At 41.9% G+C, this 22,009-nt stretch overlaps 1 protein-coding gene across 6 annotated transcripts in view; it reads left to right on the top strand.

The window, feature by feature from the left end:
• Window positions 1–22,009, top strand: part of NUDT13 (nudix hydrolase 13) — a 40,959-nt gene that overhangs the window by 14,913 nt on the left and 4,037 nt on the right. The window contains exons 1-8 of one of the 6 annotated variants that reach the window (XM_034777942.1): window positions 4,095–4,176; window positions 7,075–7,179; window positions 13,543–13,682; window positions 15,536–15,643; window positions 16,081–16,187; window positions 20,043–20,168; window positions 20,441–20,552; window positions 21,346–21,500. In XM_034777942.1, the coding sequence (XP_034633833.1) occupies window positions 7,106–7,179; window positions 13,543–13,682; window positions 15,536–15,643; window positions 16,081–16,187; window positions 20,043–20,168; window positions 20,441–20,552; window positions 21,346–21,500 (822 nt within the window). In that variant the 5' untranslated portion in view covers window positions 4,095–4,176; window positions 7,075–7,105. Of the gene's footprint in view, window positions 1–4,094; window positions 4,177–6,763; window positions 7,180–12,758; window positions 12,812–13,542; window positions 13,683–15,535; window positions 15,644–16,080; window positions 16,188–20,042; window positions 20,169–20,440; window positions 20,553–21,345; window positions 21,501–22,009 lie in introns of those variants that run through there. The other 5 variants (XM_034777944.1, XM_034777940.1, XM_034777943.1 and 2 more) reach the window with 5 other exon arrangements.

Below are 22,009 nucleotides of genomic sequence, written 5' to 3' on the forward strand. Positions count from 1 at the left end.
TTAGCATCTGGATGCCTATCTCCCAGTTAAGTCCCAAAACAATCCACAAACTAAGGGAAGATGGGTGGTCACTCACCTATCTCACATGCAAGGTCTGCTCTGGTAGGTGGGGTAAAAGGCCACTAACTCTAGCCACTAAAGAGCAAATGGAGCCCACCTTATAACACAGTGGTAGAACACTCACTTGGGATGTGAGACCCTAGTTCAATTCCTCCCTTTCTGCCTAATGGGGAAAAAGAAGTTGAACAGATGTCTCATCTCTCAGGACAGTGTTCTAACCACAGAGCACTGAGATAGTCTGGGATGGTGGCTCTCTCTGGTTGATTTTCTTCCACTGTGGATCCTCAGCAACTGACACTTGGGTGGTCAGAGCCAGAAAACAAACAGAGCTAAGAACAAGGCAAGCACAAGTGTGGCTACTAGCATAAACATCAAATAACCAGCAAGGTGCTGCTACTGGGCTTAAGAACATGCCTGCTGGTTCCCCTCAGCCAATCAGGCTGGTTAGTCAATCAGGTGGTTCTGCTGTAGCTCACCTGGGCTCATTAGTTTGCCAGGAGACTCAGCTAGCTAGTCCCAGGCTCAGCTGCAGGTCTTTATTCCTGAGAGGATAAATAATAAGCAATTTAATCTGGGATATTGGGCCCTGGGTCTTCTGCCCCCAGGTGGGTGCTCTAACCACTAGGTTACAAAGTTATTCTCACTTTCTCTTGCTTAGCCCAATGACTATTTAAGTATTTATCCACAGTGAAACAGTCAGTGGGCTAGAAAAAAAAGAGCAAGAGAATGACCCTGTAGCCTGGTGGTGAGGGCACCTACATAGGAGACCTAGTGCCCTTGCTTGAGTTACTCTTTCAGTATTTATCCATAGTAGATACAAAAGAGATTGAAGGAGTCCTCCACATCAGATCATCCCATAATTCAGTAGTTAGCACATCCTCCTGATAGTTCAAATCCTTTCTCCTCATCAGGCAGGGGGATTAACAATAGGGGAATTGAATTTTGCTACATCCCAGGTGAGTGCTCAATTCATAGGACTAATAATAGCTAGCTGATGGCACCACCACCATCACTTCCTCATCCAGCTGTTTTGTGTGGGCCAAGGTAGTACCTAATTCTTTCCTACAAGGAAGGGCATGCACAAGGGAGGGTAAGCAGGGCACCCTCCCTCCTCCCCAATAATCATTGGGGGCCCAGAACTTCTCTGGCCCTGGGGCTGCAGAGGCAGAGAAGATTGAGCTCTTGCCTGAGGCCAGGGCAGGGAGGGAAGATTGATCTTGGGGTGGGGCCAGGGCTAGGTGGAGGGAGGGAGGGAGGGAAGATCAAGCTCCTCCTAGGGTCAGGGGGAAGGAGGGGCAGCAAGCTTCTGAGCCTCCCCCCCCCTCCCCCTCCCCCTCCCCCAGGGGTCAGATTTAAATTCCTGCACATGCCCCTCCCTGTAAGAAATGCTTTAGGCACTTCAGCCACCTGACAACAGGAGATGGGTTCCCATTTGTGGATTGCTAAATAGAAATAGGCACATCTCTGCAGCCATGATTTAGGCACCTATTTAGACCACATCAGTATCTTCCCTTGGCTTGTTTAGGCAGCTCCCTGCCTACTGTGCTGGTTTTTATAGATTGCATTCTAAGGTGCCTACACTGCCCCATTCATTTCATAGAAGCCTAGGTGGCTAAATCAGGCTTTGTGGCTTGCAGTATTGTTTCTGTAATTTTCTAGGCACCTAAAAGTCAGGTGCTGAGTCTGTGATGCTGAGCGTTGCAACACCTAAATCCCTTTGTGGATCCAGGCCTCAATGACTTGCATCTCAGCTACTGAGAGATCACCTATGTTCATAGATACTGCTTACAACCTGCTGGTTTGCTCTTTCTGTTAATTTCTGGAGCAGCAGCAAGGTATTCTCAGAGAAAAGTCTAAACCTCTGGAACTCACTTCCCCTGGAGGCCTGCCAAAGCTCAGATATAGCAAGCTTCAGAAATCTGTGTGAAATCTATTTGTTTAGACAAGCCTTTACTTAGCTGATGGGATTACCACTAGCACATGGAATGAGGAGTTTAATGTAATATATAGGTCAGGCAAGCCATTCATCAAGTTTGAAACTGGACAGTCCTCTTTTGGTGTGGTTTGTCCCCCATCAGGTATTGAGAGAAAACTGGACATGGATATGTCTGGTATTGGATGGGGGATGCCATTTTGAAGAGTGTGTCACTCTGTGGGCAAGACCTCGCATACACCATGTGTGTTAGGTCACATTGGCAGGGTGGGTCATGCTGACAGGGCAAGCCCAGGTCAGTCCCTAAAGTACTGGAATGTCTGGAATTCTGGGAATGCATGAGTGGCCACCCTAATGTAGGTGCAGCCCCATAGCTGGTATAAATTGTTGTAGCTCCATCATTGCAGCTATCTATAACAGTTTATACCAGCTGAGGATCTGCCCTATAACATTTACAAATAATATACATGCCAAAGCGATTGCCACCATTTATCATCTTAAATGAATTATATGATAAGAATGGCTGCATGATTTTGAAAACCAGCTACCTGGCTATTGTGGTGCAGAAAATAATTTTCCAGGCTATGCAAATTTCATATCTCAGTGCAGACATGGTAAAAATATATATATATTTTAACAGCAGGATGGACATTTTCCTTACAGATTATACTTCAATCCTTTAGCTTGTTAAGGAAAGATTTGTTGGTTTTGTTTTCTCAATTAATCCAATTTGCCTAGTGGATTGATATGTTGAGGCTGAGGGTTTGCTCTGTTTCAGAAAGCACACAAGTAACAACAGTCAAGCATAATTAAATGTAACATAATTGTACATCACTCTAGTAACAAGTGTGCTGTTTTCCCTAAGTATCTCATTTGTTGTTTTTATGACCTGTGCTCTCTAATTAAATGTCTGGAATCCCTTATTATAGTATTTTAATTACTGACAAATTAAATAAGTGTCTGTTAATATTCTTTATAAATCACATTTATTGTTATACAGTTATAAAGATACTCTTCATGCTAAATGGAGATCTCAGCCCAGAACTGATGTTTTCCACTACTGGAGAAGAATCCCTTTGCTGGTTCAATTATAAATGCATGAAAAAGATTCTCTTTAATTATATTGACATCTTACTTGACAAAGTTCACTTTCTAATCATAGTTGTGCGCTTGCAATTTCAAAGATAGACTTGAGTGCTTTGAAACTATACAGATCTGTCAATCTCCTTGCGCCTTCCCCACACAGAGACAAGGGGCATGAGGTAATATCTTTTGTTGGACCAATTTCTGTCGGTAGGAGAGACAAGTTTTCCAGCTTCCACAGAGCTCTTCTTCAGGTCTGGGAAATGTACTCAGAGTGTTACAGCTAAATACAAGGTGGAACAGATTGTTTAGCAGAGGTAGTTAAACACATATTTCAAGGGACCAATTCCCCTTGAACGGTCCCTTCAACTATGTGGTAAGCAGTTACCTTAAACAATCTGTTTCATCTTGTAATTAGCTGTGACACTCTGAGTACATTTCCCAGACCTGAAGTGGAGCTCTGTGGAGCCTCAAAAGCTTCTCTCTCTCTCACCAGCAGAAGTTGGAGAAAAGACATTACCTCACCCACCTTGTCTCTCTAATATCCTGGGACCAACACTGCAAACCACATGCATATTGATATTCACACATTTGTCTTTATTAAGGGCAAAGGGAGGATTCAGATCCTTAACCTTACTCATTAAAATAGTTTTCTCACATTTCAGACACAAAAAAAGATAAAACTTAAAAAAGTACTACTGTGTTCTATAAAAATAGATCAAAACACAGCACTAGCATTGCTGTTGTCTGTTACATCTTTGTTTTGGGGGAATCTAGCGAATTGGTTCTCTGATTTAATGAATTGTTAGTAGAAAATCAATAATTCACTACAAGAAAGCACCACTAATGCACAGAGTTAAGAAAAATACGAGCAAATGTACAGTGAACTGTCAAACACAGACTCCACAGTGAGAGAGGCTTCTGAAGCAGTCTTTGTGGAACTACACTTCCCAGAGCTCCCTGTGGGGAAAGGCATTCTGAAAAATGTAGTGCAGATTAATAGACAAGCTGCATTTCCTTTAACATCCTGTGCGTCAGCGTGTGACTTTTACAAAGCACTTCCTGCTGTCCGAGGTAGCATTCTTTCTGCACTGACTACAGTAAGTACCAGAAATGTGTGGACTTGAATTGACTGACACCCACCTACTCAGGGCATACAACATAAACAGGATTGACAGGGTAGCAGATCTGAATGTGCATAAGCCCTGAGAGCTCCTGAATTCATTATTGTTAAATACAAACCATGTTTCTTGTGGCTCCAAAGAATTGAGGAGTTAAAGTCTTCTCATCTCCTGATTTTGCATTTTATTATTATAAGAACGAGTTATTGCCCTCTGCAGTCAGATTCTGAACCCTCTCCCAGCTGTCCATTCTAGAGCCAAGTACAGAGTTTTCTATTAACTCCTACACTGATCTGCACTTAAACTTTATGCTGTGTTTGGGATTTTCACAGACTAGATCAGAGGTGGGCGAACAACAGCCCGCAGGCCACATCCCACCCACGAGACCATCCTGCCCGGCCCTTGAGCTCCTGGCCGGGGAAGCTAGGCCCCGGCCCTTCCCTGCTGTCCCTCCTCCCCCGCAGCCTCAGCTCGCTGTGCTGCCAGTGCTCTGGGCGGCGGGGCTGCGAGTTCCTGCCAGGCAGCACGGCTGCGTGAGCCACCGGCCTGCCCCGCTGTCTAGTCTAGACTGCACGGTAGCGTGGCTGGCTCTGGCCGGGCGGCGCGGCAGCCTGTCCTGGTACTCTGAGTGGTGGTGGGGGAAGAGGGGGTTGGATAAGGGACAGGGGGATTCCAGGGGGGCAGTCAGGGGACAGGGAACGGGGGGATTGGATAGGCGTGTGGGGCCTGTCAGGGTGTGGGGGTGTGGATAGGGGTCAGGGCAGACAGGGAGCGGCGGGGGGTTGATAGGGGGTGAGGTCCTCGGGGGGCAGGGGCGGTCAGGGGACAAGGAGCGGGGGGGGGGTTGGATAGGTCATGGGTTCTGAGGGGGGCAGTCAGGGGACAGGAAGTGAAGGGGGTGGATAGGGGGTGGGGGCCAGGCTGTTTGGGGAGGCACAGCCTTCCCTACCCGGCCCTCCATACAGTTTTGGAACCCCAATGTGGCCCTCAGGCCAAAAAGTTTGCCCACACATGGTCTATCAAAATGTTCCATTTCATAGAATCCTGCAAGTAATGATACCATGTATAGAGCTCACAATGCTTCCAAATTAATTTTGTGAAAGTAAGGGGAGCTATTTTCCATTTTAAAAAATGTGCTAGTACTTTAGGGGGGAGGGATAGCTCAGTGGTTTGAGCATTGGCCTGCTAAACCCAGGGTTATGAGTTCAATCCTTGAGGGGGCCACTTGGGGATCTGGGGCAAAATCAAGTACTTGGTCCTGCTAGTGAAGGCAGGGGGCTGGACTCGATGACCTTTTAAGGTCCCTTCCAGTTCTAGGAGATGGGATATCTCCATTAATTTAACAAAAGTTATTATATAAGGGCTGGAAGGAAGGGCCTTAAAAAAGATGGCCAAAATTCAACCTTGCTGTGACTCCACTGAAGTCAATGATGGTATCCCAGGGATGAAAATTGCCTGGTACTTTGATGAACATACATCTGGTGGTGGAATCAGGAGGAGACAGTGCTGCTCCATAGCATCCAAACCAGGAAAAGGAATAAAACAGAAATGCCTTGCTGGTTCCCAGGATCAATCCAAATCTCGTCCCAAATCTCAGACTGCAATCAGTTCATCCAGTATTACACCAGAAAAAAAATGAATCCCAACTGATCTGGGAGTAGTGGGGATGGAGAAACAAAGATCAAAGACTGGTTCCTGCTAGAGCCACATAATTTTTAACCCGATACCTAAGATCCCTTTCAAATCTGATCATTGAGACAATTAAACTCTTTCAGTAATTTCATGTCATAATCATGTACACAGTTTTGCAATATTTTTATAAGTTCCCATTTCTGTGGGCCAAGTGTCAGGAACAGAGTACTCTCCATAATGGCTAGTGTAGAATTGCATGGAGTATCCACAGAATCTTCTTTTCCGTTGATTAAATTTCTCCATCTGTAAAATGAGGCTGGGGTGCTGGAACAATTTTTATAGTGGGGGTGCTGAGAGCCATTGAACCAAATTATAAACCTTGTATATAATGGAAATTACTTCAAGCCATCCCTAGTTCCAGCACCTATGAATGAGGCTAGTGGTACTTAACTTCTTTGTAAAATGCTTTGCGATCTATGGTTAGGAAGTGCTATATAAGAGCCAAATATTTAATACTTAATTAAGAATCACTGTTCATCAATTCTTCAGAAAAGACACTATAGATAATGTTGCCCTCAACTCCAAAATGTCAGGAAGACAACTACCCAGAAGGCAAAGTGAGTTATGTAATTGTCTCAGCTAAAAGTGTGGCAGGTTTCTTTGGTACAAAATCATCAACTACCTAGAGAGACTGATGCAGCTGCAACTGCTGTCTTCCTTCTAACTTGGGGAGTTCTCTTCTGCATCTGATATTTTGTCTTTAATTCTTCACTGTCATTTTTGCATTCCCAATAGATTTTCTGGTTGTTGCATTAGGATGTTCAGTTTGATGAGCTGGAATAGCTTTCTTTAGAAAACAGACAACATAGTAATTAACTTTATTATCCTTAATCACAGAGACACACACATTAGGACAGCACAATTTAATCTTTGTTTACAGCAATTTCTGCAAGAACTTCTTGACCAACACAAACTCTTTCTCTCTCTCTGTGCAAATATATATATACACAGCTATTTTGGAACTGCCTTTGAAAAGTGTATAAAACTGAGTTAGGATAATGAGGTTCCTGGGGTGTGGATGAAGCCCAAGGCCAAACTGAACAATATTTTAGGAAGTGTGCCCTCTGCATCCTATGGATTCTGTAGAAGAGAGATATATTTCTTTTTTACATTGGAACATTGTCCCTTTTTAAACTCATTCGTAGAGATTCATTACACTGCATGCTATGCTTTTGTTTTGGTCAGAGGCAGCTTCTCTCAGGTTCTGGTGAGAGCTATGATTTATCAAGGTGTATACAGAACTCCCTCTCTGTGGTGCAGGTTACACTCTACCTATGTTAGAAAAATGCGGTAAGTTCTTATCTTATTTCTGTTACAGAGTGGGAAGACCAGAGCTTGGTGCTCATGTATCCAGTGTTCCATATGTGTTCTTGCTAAAATTCTGCATCTGTGGCTAATCCTATAGTCCAGTGATAACACAGTGCACTACACTGTCTACACAACAGGTGTCAAAAGGCCCAGGTTCCTTTTAATAGTGCTGAAAACTGCTGAAGTCAGGTAAACTGAATCAATTCCTACTGTAGGAAAGCATGCTAGCAGTGAAGTTTCTCAAATATTCCTTGAACTTGATCATCAGTTCAACAACAGTTTTCAGCACTACTTCAAACAGTTTGAGGAAAGCAGTTTCTGCCATCCATCATCAACTACGATTCATTTCCGTAGTGTAGACAGAGTCCAACATGGAGTGTCTTTTTTCAAGAGTTGAGCTTCATCTTTACTTCCTGAATCAGCAGGGCAGGGAGAGCCTCATATTGCTCAGTGATTCAGTCATCCAAATTGATCCAGTCATCCAAATTAGGAGCTGTGTTGACTTACTTAAGAGTAGACATATCCAGCCTTCCTTGTTTGTAAAGCCAGTCAAACATCACGTAGAGCCTTCAGAAGTGGGGAAATACAATACAAATGAGGAGTAGGATCCTCCGGGCTCCGAGCACCTTTGTGAGGTAGAAAGACATCTATTCTATTTCTTCACAGAAATGATTATGTGTATAAAATAGAGGACATATGTTTGGGGGGTGGGTTATAGTGTGTTTGAAAATAATGTCTGACATTAAAGGCTGCTTGTGAGGTGTTAGTGAGTGCATGATTGTTCTGCCTTCACCTGTACAGTCACTACCCACCAATAACTAGCATCTTGCTCTACAAAGCTTTGGAAATATCTGGAATATGAACAGGGGCGGCCTGTCCATATAGGCAAACTAGGCGGTTGCCTAGGGTGCCACGTTAAATGGGGCACCAAATTAGAGGAAAAAAATAAAATGAATAAATAAATAAATAAAAGAAAAAGATGAAAAACAAATACAAATAAAATAACAAAGATGTCATTATTTCAATTCCCGTGCGTGTATGGACGGAATATGAATTATAATTCTTTTCTCTACATTTCTGAAAATTTATTACTACGTCAAATATTTACTGCAAAAATAAATAATATTTTAGCAAAAAAAAATGCAATTTGCGACATAGGGTCAAGATGACCCACTCCGCAATTTTGATAAGCAATAACTCAGCCACAGTGAAACACATCTGCCAGTGGCAAGAGCTGCAATGCTAGTGACACCTAACTTGAATATACATCAAGGTCGCATAGCTGGAAATTCATGTAGAGCGAAGATATCGCAAGTTGATACATGTCAAATGGTCATTTTAACACACGTCGCAGGTAGATGGTTAAGAATTGAGCGAATACTGCAGAAAATTATGTTTCTTGGTGCCAAAGAATAATGTCTTTCAGCATTATAAATCCAAAATGTGAATATCTTTAAGTGTTATTAAACCTTAGCATTATTATCGGGCTGTATAATTATGAACTTTTCTTTGTTATAACTGGTTCACATGTAATAAATAAGGTCCATAAAAGAAAAGTAACAGCGTTAACACTATAGACTAGGAAAGTGATGACGTCACACCTCAAGCAGGTAACTGTGAGGAAGGGGATTACTTTTCAAACAACCGGTGTTGGGTTATAATGTCGAAAAAGGTCATTTTGTTTCCGTGTAAACGCTGTAACTAACTGTTTTAATAGGTGTATGTATGAGTGTATGTTACTAATCATTGAACCTTTAAGCAGTGAAAAGACGTGTTGGGATGGCTGCAATGTGATTTAAATGACCAACCATGTGGTGTGTCAGCCATCCTTAATGCTATAATGCTTGCAGTTGGGAGCACAGAACATAACAATATTCAAATGTCCCATGGCAGAAAGAGGAAGAAAAAAACCCTCAGGAGCTGAGTATTGTAAACGAAAGGCTGAGAAGGAAAAGGACCAAGCAAAACAGCAGGGATCCTTCCTGAAATATCTTCTCTTTAATCCAAATAAAGATGAAAGCAGTTCACAGCATCCAGATGAAGGAATTTTACTTGGAGAGGAGGTTAGCTCACATCGGCATGGAAGCAGTTTGGAACATCAAGATCAGTGGTTCTCAAACTTTTGTATTGGTGACCCCTTTCACATAAAAAGCCTCTGAGAGTGACCCCGCTTATAAATTAAAAACACTTTAAAATATATTTAAGACCATTAGAAATGCTGGAGGCAAAGCGGGGTTTGGGGTGGAGGCTGATAGCTCGTGACCCCCCCATGTAATAAACTTGCAACCCCCCGAGGGGTCCTGACCCCCAGTTTGAGAACCCCTGATCAAGATGAAGGTATATTACTTTGAGATGAGGGTAGCTCACTCCACAAAAATGCAGTTTGGAAACTCAAGATGATGGAAACTTCTAGATGAAGGAAGCTCACATAATCAGACTGATATGGAAGTGGAGCAAATTTATTCACCTTCAGAATCACATGCAGAAATTGAAGTAAATGAAGTAGAAGGAAGAAAGGATGAGGAAGTTACAAACAAGTGACAGTATAGGGACCCAGCTTCATGGCCCAGATGTGATGACAGTGTGCGGCAAATTCTCATGGAACATGGACCCGAACAAGTTTATGAATTTCCCTTCCCTAAGGATGGAAATAAAAGAAAATTCTCTGCTCAGCATTACAAGATGAAACTCATTAATGGGGAGGAAATTCATCGAAACTGGTACAATATTCAGTGTCAAAGGACTCTGTGTTTTGCTTTTGCTGCAAGTTGTTTAGAAATCAAGTAATTGGTACATCACTTACTGAAAATGGTTTGAAAGACTGGAAAAACATATCTTCAATTCTCTCTTCACATGAAAGAAGTACAGAACATTTGGAAAGTTTTCAAAATTGGAAAGAGCTTTAATTACGATTGAAAAAAGGAAAAACTATCGTTGAAGAAAATTTACGTGTGATCAAGGAAAAAGAAGAATATTGACAACAAATATTAGAGCGTCTGATTGCTTTAGTGAGAGTACTCAGTGGGCAAAATTTAGCAGTCCGTGGCCACAGTAGAAATGAAAAATTATACACTCCATGTAATGGAAACTTTTTAAAATTTGTTAAATACCTAGCTTTGTTTGATCCAGTCATGAAGGAGCATCTACGTAAAATAAGTGATCATGAAACACAGGTTCATTACTTATGAAAAAATATGCAGAATGAACTGATTCAAATCCTAGCAAATGCCATTAAAAAGAAAATTGTAGAAGCTGCCCATTCTGCAAAATACTTTTCAATAATACTGGACTGTACACCAGATGTGAGTCATGTTGAACAAATGACGATGATCATTCGTTTTGTGGATATGGAAAAGTCTGCAGATGAAGATAATGTTGAAGTGCTCATAAAGGAACATTTTTGGGGTTTCGTACCACTGAAGGAGACGACTGGAGCATTTATGACTGAAACTATTCTACAAAAGCTTGAAACAATGTCATTATTTGTTGAAAACTTATGTGGCCAAGGCTATGATAATGGGAGTAATATGAAGGGTAAAGACAATGGTGTGCAAAGGAGAATGATGGAAATCAATCCTAGGGCCATTTTCGTTCCTTGCAGCGCACATTCTCTGAATTTGGTTGTCAATGATGCTGCTAGATGCTGTTTGGAGGCAAGCAGCTTCTTTGACCTGGTGCAACATGTTTATGTGTTTTTCTCAGGCTCAACACGCCATTGGGAGATTCTGACTCGCCATGTGAATTCTCTAACTGTGAAACCACTTAGTCAGACAAGATGGGAGAGTCGCACTGATGCTTTGAAGCCTCTTCACTATGAACTTGGAAACATTTATAATGCCCTAATTGAAATTTCTGATGATACTACCTTTATTGGATCATCTTGCAATACGGCACGTTCAAATGCGGAAGCTTTTGCAAATGGCCTTTCCAAGTTAAAATTTGTGACTTCACTCATTTTGTGGTATAATATCCTTTTCGAGATTAACCTCACTAGTAAGCAGCTTCAGGAAAAGAACTTGAACATACATTCTGCTATTCAAAAACTGCAGCAAACTAAAAATATTCTGGAGGAATTCAGAAGTGATGAAGTGTTTGAAAGAACACTGGTAGATTCTCTTGAGCTTGCTGAAGAAATAGACTTTCTGACAGAATTTTAACCAGTGCCAGTTCGCATTTGGCAAAAGAAACAGCAGTTTTCGTATGAAGGACGAGACACACCCATTCAGAACCCAAAGCAAAGGTTCAAAGTGAATTTCTACTTCACAGTCCTTCATACTGCTATTCACTCGGTTGACGAAAGATTTCAACAGATGCAGCAGCTAGAGTCAGTGTTTGGCTTTCTATATGTTATCTCCAACTTGCAAAAGAAAACAGCAAAACAGATAAGAGAATTTTGTATAAAACTGGAGTAGGCATTGACTCATGAAAATTCAAAAGACATTGATACTATAGATTTGTTTAGTGAGCTTCAGGCTTTTTCAAGACGACTTAAGAAACATTCCACTCCTGAAGAAGTACTGAAGTTTGTGAAAATAAACTCACAGACAGTTTTCCAAACATTTTTATAGCTCTACGCATTCTTTTAACTTTGCCAGTTTCTGTAGCTAGTGGGGAACGTAGCTTCTCAAAGTTAAAATTGATAAAAACATATCTGCGTTCAATAATGGTGCAAGAGAGACTTGTTGGACTTGCCACAATGTCAATAGAGCATGAAATAACTAGAAAACTGGATCTAAAAGAACTAGTGACTGAATTTTCAAAACTTAAAGCAAGAAAAGTCATGTTTTAAGAGCACAGAGTATTTTTTTTATTTGGAGTTTTTTGTAAATACAGGTTAAAGTTCATTGAAGAGTTTTCTTATTTCTTTCTATATTGGATGTGGTGGTAATGGCAGTTAAAGCAGGAGAGCGTAATAGATGATTTTGGATTTGTAATAATAAAAATTATAATGAACATTTTTAATGCATTTTTATTTGAAATGTGACTGAAATATCCCATGTTCAATATCTTCATCAACGACTTAGATATTGGCATAGAAAGTATGCTTATTAAGTTTGCAGATGATACCAAACTGGGAGGGATTGCAACTGCTTTGGAGGATAGGGTCAAAATTCAAAATGATCTGGACAAGGGAGAAATGGTCTGAGGTAAACAGGATGAAGTTTAATAAAGACAAATGCAAAGTGCTCCACTTAGGAAAGAACAATCAGTTTCACACATACAGAATGGGAAGAGACTGTCTAGGAAGGAGTACAGCAGAAAGGGATCTAGGGGTTATAGTGGACCACAAGCTAAATATGAGTCAACAGTGTGATGTTGTTGCAAAAAAAGCAAACGTGATTCTGGGATGCATTAACAGGTGTGTTGTGAGCCAGACACGAGAAGTCATTCTTCCACTCTACTCTGCGCTGGTTAGACCTCAACTGGAGTATTGTGTCCAGTTCTGGGCACTGCATTTCAAGAAAGATGTGGAGAAATTGGAGAGGGTCCAGAGAAGAGCAACAAGAATGATTAAAGGTCTAGAGAACATGACCTATGAAGGAAGGCTGAAAGAATTGGGTTTGTTTAGTTTGGAAAAGAGAAGACTGAGAGGAGACATGATAGCAGTTTTCAGGTATCTAAAAGGGTGTCATAAGAAGGTGGGAGAAAACTTGTTCATCTTAGCCTCTAAGGATAGAACAAGAAGCAATGGGCTTAAACTGCAGCAAGGGAGGTTTAGGTTGGACATTAGGAAAAGTTCCTAACTGTCAGGGTGGTTAAACACTGGAATAAACTGCCTAGGGAGGTTGTGAAATCTCCATCTCTGGAGATATTTAAGAGTAGGTTAGATAAATGTCTATCAGGGATGGTCTAGACAGTATTTGGTCCTGCCATGAGGGCAGGGGACTGGACTCGATGACCTCTCGAGGTCCCTTCCAGTCCTAGAGTCTATGAATCTATGAATCATCTAGCTGTCGTGTACAAATCTATTCTGAAAATGTTGTGTGTCTATTTTATCTGATCTCAGAAACATTGGTTAGACAGACGGACGGATGGACAAACTGAATAATTAAGCCTCTGTTTAAAAAAAAATGCTTAAAAAACTTTAAAAGGAAAAAGGGGCAAAATATTTCCCAGTTTACCAAAAACCTCAGCCTAGATCTGCCCTTGGGACTTGGGGGTGGGAGGTGCCGATTGCATGGTTCTCCTAGGGCGCCAGTTGCTGGCAGCTAGTCTAGGGCTGCCCCTGAATATGAAAGATACTATATCATGCATTCTGTTCCATTTCTCTGTTAATAATGAGTGTACCATTCCTGATCTAGGCTTGGTCTTGCAATGATCTTCCTGATTCTTTCACAATTGCAGATACTTGTTTGAGCTAAAGGAAGATGATGGCATCTGTAGGCAAGCCCAGAACTCAGGAACATTCTACCTCTTTCACAATCTCTCTCCATTCCTTAAGAAAGTTGGGAGCAAGTACTTGGCACCACAGATAAGTGTAGCAGGTAAGCTGATGGTCAATAGTAAACATCTTTGTAGATTAACCAGCCAAAACGATGTACACCCAAGTTTCTTCCACTAACCAGATTTTAGTTGATACCATGTATGTTGTAAAGATCTTAGAGCTTTGTATCTTTATCTCAGACTGATCATGATGAAGAATCAGGAAATTTATTAAGTCATATGGGAGAGTGTTCTCCACTTTATGTTCAGGGTATTATTTATTAACATCAAATAACTGTGTTTAGGATTACCATCTAAAGCCTTGGCCAATGGACATGAACTAATTCTTTGTAAGTATAAATAGTATCTACAAAGGTCTAATCCATTTACTAATATTTATTTAGAGACAATATTTTTAATCAGGTTTAAATATGTGGGGCCATTTCCTTTGAAGCTAATGGTTTATAAGTGAGATATAAAGTTGACAAGGAAGGTGTATAACTTGGGAGAGTTTCTTTGGTGGAAATACAATACATTCTGAGACACAAATAATTGTAGGGGAGAGGCACATTGTAGGTCCCCGAGTACTAGACTGTATGCTCTTCTTGCTCTGCACAATCATGGTCCAAAAGCCGGTGGATAAACTGGATTCTTTATTTCCACCTGACTCCTTTCATTCTAGAACAGGGGTGGGCAAACTTTTTGCCTGAGGCCAGACGTGGCCCGGCCCCACCCTGTCCCCTATCTGACCGCTCCTGCTTCTCACCCCCTGATGGCCCCCCCCCCCCGGGACTCCTGCCCCATCCAACCCCTCCCCATTCCCTGTCCCCTGACAGCCCCCCCGAACCCCTACCCCATCCAACCCCCCCCTCCTTCCTGACTGCCCCCCTGGGACTCCTGCCCCATCCAACCCCCCCCTGTTCCTTGTCCCCTGACTGCCCCCAGAACCCCTGCCCCTGACTGCCCCCTGCCACCTAATCCAACCCCTCCTCTCATTCCTGACTGCCCCCCCGGGACCCCTACCCCATCCAACCACCCCTTCTTCCTGACCGCCCCCAGAACCCCTGCCCCTGGCTGCCCCCCCGCTGCTCCATCCAACCCCCCCTCTCATTCCTGACTGCCCCCTGGGACCCCCTGCCCCCATTCAACCCCCCCTGTTCCCCGCCCTCTGACTGCCCCAACGCCTATCCACACCCCCGCCCCTGATCACCACCCCGAACTCCCCTGCCCTCTAGCCAACCCCTCTGCTCCCTGCCCCCTTACCGCGCTGCCTGGAGCACTGGTGGCTGGCAGCGCTACAGCTGCACCGCTCAGAGTGCCAGGACAGGCAGCCGTGCTGCCCAGCTGGAGCCAGCCACACAACCGCGCAGCACAGAGCACTGGGTGAGGCCAGGCTCTGCAGCTGTGCTGCCCCGGATCTCGCAGCCCCACCGCCCAGAGTATTGCGCTGGCGGTGGAGCGAGCTGAGGCTGTGAGGGAGGGGGCACCGCGGGGGAGGGGCCCAGGGCTAGTCTCCCGGGGCAGGAACTCAGGGGCCGGGCAGGAGGGTCCCACCGGCCGGATGTGGCCTGTAGGCCGTAGTTTGCCCACCTCTGTTCTAGAACCACCACGTACCTCTTTTCTCCCTTCCCCACATGTGAGCTTTGTCTTGAGGGTTTACCCTTGGAAGGGAAGGTATAATGGTTTACTACTCTCCCCACTTCAGGGGACTGTTGTCAACAGCACCATGAATCAGCTATTTCAAGGTGCTTTCCCAGTCTCACACCTTTTCCACAAGCCATAGGAAATCCCTTCTGTGATGTGGCCTAGTTCCATTGGCCTGGTCTGTAGGAGCCTTAAATATTAAGCTGTTGTTGTTGTTTTTGTTTTAGTGTAAGTTTATCAGCTTTCTCCTCCATTTTCCTCTGTTGTTTAGAAATGAAAAGCATGCTGGGGAAGTTCAGACAGAATGAACAGATGATAGAGGACTCGGTGCTGATTGGCTGTTCAGATGAATGCATGGCATACTTTGCCCTGGATCTAGGTTAGAATTACGCCTCCATCTATGTCTCACCCATTGGGTGCTATATTTGTTCACATAAATCTGCAAGTAAAGGAAGCCCAGGCGCACTGATGGAGATGCTGTCTAGGCCCTTGATGGGTGAGAAGTTGCTTCTGAAGGAAGTCCTCTCTCATCCTTGATGGGAGGTACTGTGACTTCACTGGAGCCACTTTAGGGAATTTTTATATAATGATATTACTTCTCTCTTTGATTTTAGTAAAGTTGGTATGTTTGTAGGTCACAACTTTTGGGGACTGTATTATGACTGATGTAATGTCATTTCCATATTAATATGATTCCGTCATCCTCAGCTCTATGGGAATGTTCAGAAATTGTACACTCTTAATAGGAACAAAGAAGGGTGTGGGGTGGGGGTAATAACTGAAATTTCTGATTCCCTCAGATTTATTCAATTCCAGGATCCTTGGAGAAATCTGTCATTGAATCTGAATTGAGGGGGTTATTTACCGAATTACGGAAGGCTTTCTTTCAACTAGATGGGAAAGATGCACCCTTGTTGTCCTCGGTATGATACAGGATATTTCATGTATAGAAATTGTGATTGTTTGCACCAGATCTCCCACTTGCAATCATTAGTTTATTATTTTATATATATTGTGGAAGTACCTAGGCGCCCCACCAGTTTGTGAGACATTGTGCCAGGCACTGTACAAACACATAGAAAATGGCAGCCTCTGTCTGAAAGACAAGATGTAACAGGTGGATGAAACAGAGATGTGAGTGGTTGGGAAAAGAGGACAGAATAACAGTAATAATACGCTGATTTAACATGGACTAGCTCTCTGCCCACTTTGTAAATGTAACAAACCAGTCAGTAGCAATAGTCACAGTAATCACAACTTGCCACCTGCCTCACCACGATCAGAGGACAGTTTTCTATATGCATCCCAGCAGAAGTTAATGCTAAGAAGGGGTTTGAAGGAGGATAAAGTGGTGTTCTCATTGTTTTGTTCACCTTTTAAAACTGCTCCTCTTTGAGCCATTACTCTGCAGATATCCTAATTTATTTTTGGAAGCCTTGTCAAAAGGCATGTGTGCTACAATCAGGTCCATTAGCCCATAAATAGAAATAGCTCATCATTCCCCTTTCTGAAAGAGTTGTGGTACATGAGCTATACAGCAAGAAACAGATCTGGTCTAGGCATTACTTAGAGCAGCGTTTTCCAAACTTTTTTGGCTACGGAACACTTTTTAGCCTATATACAGTTATATTATTTTGTAGTCGTTTGGTTTTCAAACAAAAAATTGCATTATTTATGCTCAAATATATTTTATTTTATAAAACAAAGCAAAAATACAAATTTAAAATAACTTGAACTAACAATTTCTAACTGGAAAGTGTGTGTAAAGTAGTACAAAAATCAAGTGCAAGAGTCAAAATTAAAAACAGTGTTCTTCTAAAAAAAACCTGTTTTTATATATACACAAACACCAAACAAATTAGATTTTTACTAGGAAAATCTATTTTTATAAACAGAAATACAAATTTGGATTTAATAGGATTGGTGTTTTTGCGTTTTCCTATCACAAATTCGCTTAATATTAGGAATAATGCTGGAAAGTTGAATCCTCATGTCAGGCGCAGCATCAAGTCTATTCCTATATTTGGTTTTTGTTGCAGTAGAATACGAAAATCCCGTCTCACACAAATAAGTTGTAGCAAAAGGAAGGAGCACTCGAACTGCACGTTTAGCCACAATAGGGTACTCTTCTATTAGGTTGCTCCAAAAATTATTCAGTGGAAGATCCTTAAACTTTTGTTTCAAATCAGAGTCAGAAATTAAGTCAATTAGGCTTTCATAATCGTGCGCAGTAAAGACCACTGGTTTGGCTGTAATTACAAACGGATTTCGAACCCAAGCATTATTATCAGTAGTTGTAGGAAAATATTCTAATAAAGAGGCCTGCAAGTCACGTAAGTGCTGTAAAATGGTGCTGGAAACTTCTTCATGGACTGTAGAATTTATTTCAGTCAGAAATTCATGTACTGTAGGGAAGCAGTCAAAGTTATTCTGTTCTACAGAAGATGCCCAGAATTGCAGTTTCTTTTTTAACAATGAAATTTTATCCATTGTAGTAAAAATGGTCACATTCTTTCATTGCAGCAACAGATTAATTTCATTTAATTTTGCAAAAATATCTGCAAGATACGCAAGTCTTATTAGCCATGAGGAATTTGTCAGACAGTCATTAAATTTTCATCCTGAATTATCTGAAGTGAAGAATACCAGTAGTTCACTATGAAGCTCAAAAAGCCTCACAAGCAGTTTTCCTCTGGATAGCCACCTCACTTCCGTATGTAAAAGAAGCGCTTTGTGCTGACTACCCATTTCCTCACACAAAATGTTAAATAACCTGGATTGAAGTGGTCGAGATTTGACAAAATTGATAATTTGTACTGCTTCATCGAGCACAATTTTCAGATATGGTGGTATTTTTTTAACTGCAAGTGCTTTTCTGTGTAGAACACAATGGCTCTTAGTGCTTTCTGGTGCCACACTTATGATTCGTGTTACATACAGCTCCCTTCATCTTCCCGATCATTGCCCGAGCACTGTCAGTACATATATCAATACATTTTCCCCAACTAATTTCATGCTTTCTGATAAAATTGTTGATGCAGTTGAATAGTGCTTCTCCAGTTGTGTTGCTTTGCAGAAATTCACATAAGAGCAGGTCCTCTTCAATAATATTCTTAAATCTATATCGGACAAATACTAGTAGCACAGTAAGTCCTGAAACAACAGCAGACTCATCTAGCTGCAATGAATACTCATGGCAAATTTTCAGTCGGCAAACTAGCTCTTTTTCTATGCCATCGGCAAGATCTTTAATACGGCGTGCAACACTATTATTTGACAACTGTACAGCACAATTTTTTTTACCAGACTGCTCACTCAACATGCACGTTACAATATCTTTCGCGCAAGGCTTGATAAGTGTTTCTCCAATAGTGTGAGCTTCTCTGGCAAGCACTATATGGTAACTTACTCAATAAGATGCCTCTGTTGCACTTTTGTTTTCTGTTTTAGCAATTTTAATCATCAAAAGTTTACAATTTTCAAGTAAGTCACGCTTCCTCTTGAAAAAACTTATATCTTTGTCTTTATATTCAGCATGCTTGGTTTCCAAATGCCTACGAAGTTTAGCAGGAGCTAGTGAACTGTTTGCTAGTATTTTGTTGCACACAATGCACAGCGCATCAGGAACATCTTTATTTCCAACACACGTAAAACCAAAAGACAAATAACTTTCATCATACTTTCGTTTTGGTCTTTTAACACCTGCTTCTCCTTGCTTTTTGATATACTTCGGTGGAAATTCTTTCACCTTGGATAACTCACTGGTACTAACAGATTTTTCGGCAACAAAAGACTGTGATTGTTCATCCTCACTTTGAAATGTCACAATATTTTGCTCATTCATTTCGGCCGCAGTTGGAGTACTAGAAGAACTTGCTTTTCATTTCAAAGTTCCTTCTTTTAGCCACAAATCCATGGTGATTAGGTTTAGTAACAATATTTAGAAATACTGATTTTTGTCAAATTTTCTTTGTCACAAATATTTATATTGTTTCCAGCGAAGCTAGTTTAGTTGTGCTTATCGCACACACGGTAAAGACCCACAGGTTTGAACGTGTTCAGTGAATATGTTATATTCAACATGGCGTAAAGAGAATGGTGTGTGCATACCACTGCAGTTCGCGCAGCCTCAAGCGGAAGGGGTACGATGTCACTAACTGAAATGTGCCCGAAAGGGGTAGACGTCAACATGCGTGCGTGCCACATTCTCTTTATGCCATGATATTCAATACGAGGTCTATCAATAACTGGAAAGAGAGTTTTATGTTAAATTATAGTAATTCAAAAAGAGTTGTAAACTATGCTTCAAATATGCCAAATTTAAAATTTAAAAAAATTTAAAGCCCCTTTTTTAAAAATTATGATTCTTTCACAGAACACTTATTCACATCGTGCGGAACACCCGTGTTCCGTGGAACACAGTTTGGGAAACACTGACTTAGAGGCATGGTTCAATTCCAGTTATTGTTCCTATTCAATCCCAATACACAGCAACTTCCTTTTCTTCTCCTCTCCTAGACATGCTGAAAGGGATTGTAATTTAAATTCAAAATGAGGAGCTTGAAACATTGTGTGGCTACAGCCACACTTTTCAAAGCAGCTCCTTAATTTCATGTGCACTTTCAGGGCTGCCTGACCTGATGAACTGTGATTTGATCCACAAGGATGCATGATAGGAAGAGGATGGCAAAGTATCACTCAGGGAGAATGGAATGACTGCACTGAATGAGCCCTATGTTCTGATGTTAACTGATTGTGTTATGTTTTGGTGTTTATAGGCTCAGGCCCTTCTTCGTTGGCATGACACCCATCAGTACTGTAGCAAAACTGGGCAGCCTACCCAGAAGAACCTAGCTGGCAGCAAGCGTGTTTGCCATACCAATGGAATAATTTATTACCCACAGGTCAGCATCTGAATGGTGGGACAACTGACATATTATCACAGTGGTAACTAGCAAAAATTGTTGGACTTAATAGGAGGGAATTTGTGAAACTCAAGAGCAAGAGCTTTCTATTTAGTTGTGTACTTTTTCTTTGTTTGTCCAATGTCCCCTGAAATCTTCTAGAAAAAGCAATAGCAATAGTCTGTGTTCTCACGTTACTCTAGTTTTCATGTAACAATCAGTTTGTCTGAACTGTGATTCCTAGTTGCTTTGCTGTTTGCTATGTTGTCTAGATGTCCCCAGTGGTTATCACTTTGGTGTCTGATGGGAGCCGGTGCCTTCTTGCCCGACAGGCGTCATTCCCAAAGGGGATGTACAGTGCTCTAGCAGGCTTCTGTGATGTGGGTAAGAAAGCTTCTGACCTAGTGTTGTTTTGCACTCATATGCATAAGACTGTGTTTGATAACAGGATTGTGTGCTGCATGGTGGGAGACTTGAGTCTGGGAACCAGCCACAGACCTGCAGTTCCCCCCGTTCAGTGAAGGTCATGCCCAGAAGTGATGTTCTGGAAAAAGGATGGATGTTACTAGAGCAGCTTTGCTCATCCAGCTGAAGTGTGAAATTGCTGTGTTTATCTGAAGAAGGAAAGGAGCTCTAAAAGGGGTAAAGTCATGGGGTTCAGCAACAGGGCACTGTCTGTGCTCATATCCACGTATGAGACCTTTGAGTTAAAATCCAAGGACTCTTCTTCTTACATCTTTTTTCTGGGCTGGTGGAATGGGTGTGTTGGGGAACTTACAAGAAAAAGTGTGGTACTTTTAGTGAGTGAGAGGGAAAGTGCTTAAAAAATGAAAGAAGATCAGAGTAGCTTATTCTTTCTGTCTACGGTATATACTTATATGGCCCCCACCACCTTACTATTTGAGTGTCTTTGGTGTCTGGGAGAGGTATCCAGAAAGCAAATTTGAAGGGGACTAAAGATAGTTGATGGATTTGTTATTGTGGCCTGATGCTAAAGTGCTCTCAGAATGACTCACCTTACAGCGACTTATACTACTTGGGAAGTCAAACCTAAAATTCCTAAAATCCCCCCCATTTTTGTGTGGCACCAGGGATACTTTCCTATCCTGGGAAAAACCTGCCAGCAAGTACCTTACCTGATGGGGGGGCTGTCCCTGACTAACTTGAGTGTTTCCAGGTGAGACTCTGGAGGAGACAGTCCGACGGGAGGTGGCAGAAGAGGTGGGATTGGAGGTGGAGTCTCTGTGGTATTCTGCATCTCAGCACTGGCCCTTTCCCAACAGCTCCCTAATGATAGCTTGTCATGCCATAGTGCAGCCACAACAGACCAAGGTAAGCAGCCCCCAAGATTTTATTACCTTTCTTGCTTGGTGAATTCTCCTTTCCCAATCCACAGAACTGCTGCATTGTCAAATCCTTTTAAATGCAACTTTCAATGAGTTCTACTAAAGTGAGTGTGGGATCCTTTTAAAAGTTAGAAAATACTCCTTTTCTGTTTCAAAAATATGGTGTATTTGTGCTGCAATGTGTATGAACCAACATCCAGATCCAAACACGGCTATACTCTGTGTCCACCCTCTGCAGATCAGCCCAAGCTCTGATTTGATTTCCTATTGCTAAAATTCCTTGTTCCTCTACCAGCACCACTAATACAAGCATGGTAATGGAATAGTGTGTACTGACTAATTGCTACTGTAAAGGAAACCAAAGCCTCAAAATATTAGCGCGCAATAGATTGTACTTGGGGCAATTTTTTAATTTATTGGCAACAAGTGGTAAATGCATTGTCTCATAATAGATATTTAAAGTATAAAGGCTGTTTTGGAAGCAAGTTTTAATTT

Source organism: Trachemys scripta, chromosome 7, assembly GCF_013100865.1.
Source record: "Trachemys scripta elegans isolate TJP31775 chromosome 7, CAS_Tse_1.0, whole genome shotgun sequence".
NCBI lineage: Eukaryota > Metazoa > Chordata > Testudines > Emydidae > Trachemys > Trachemys scripta.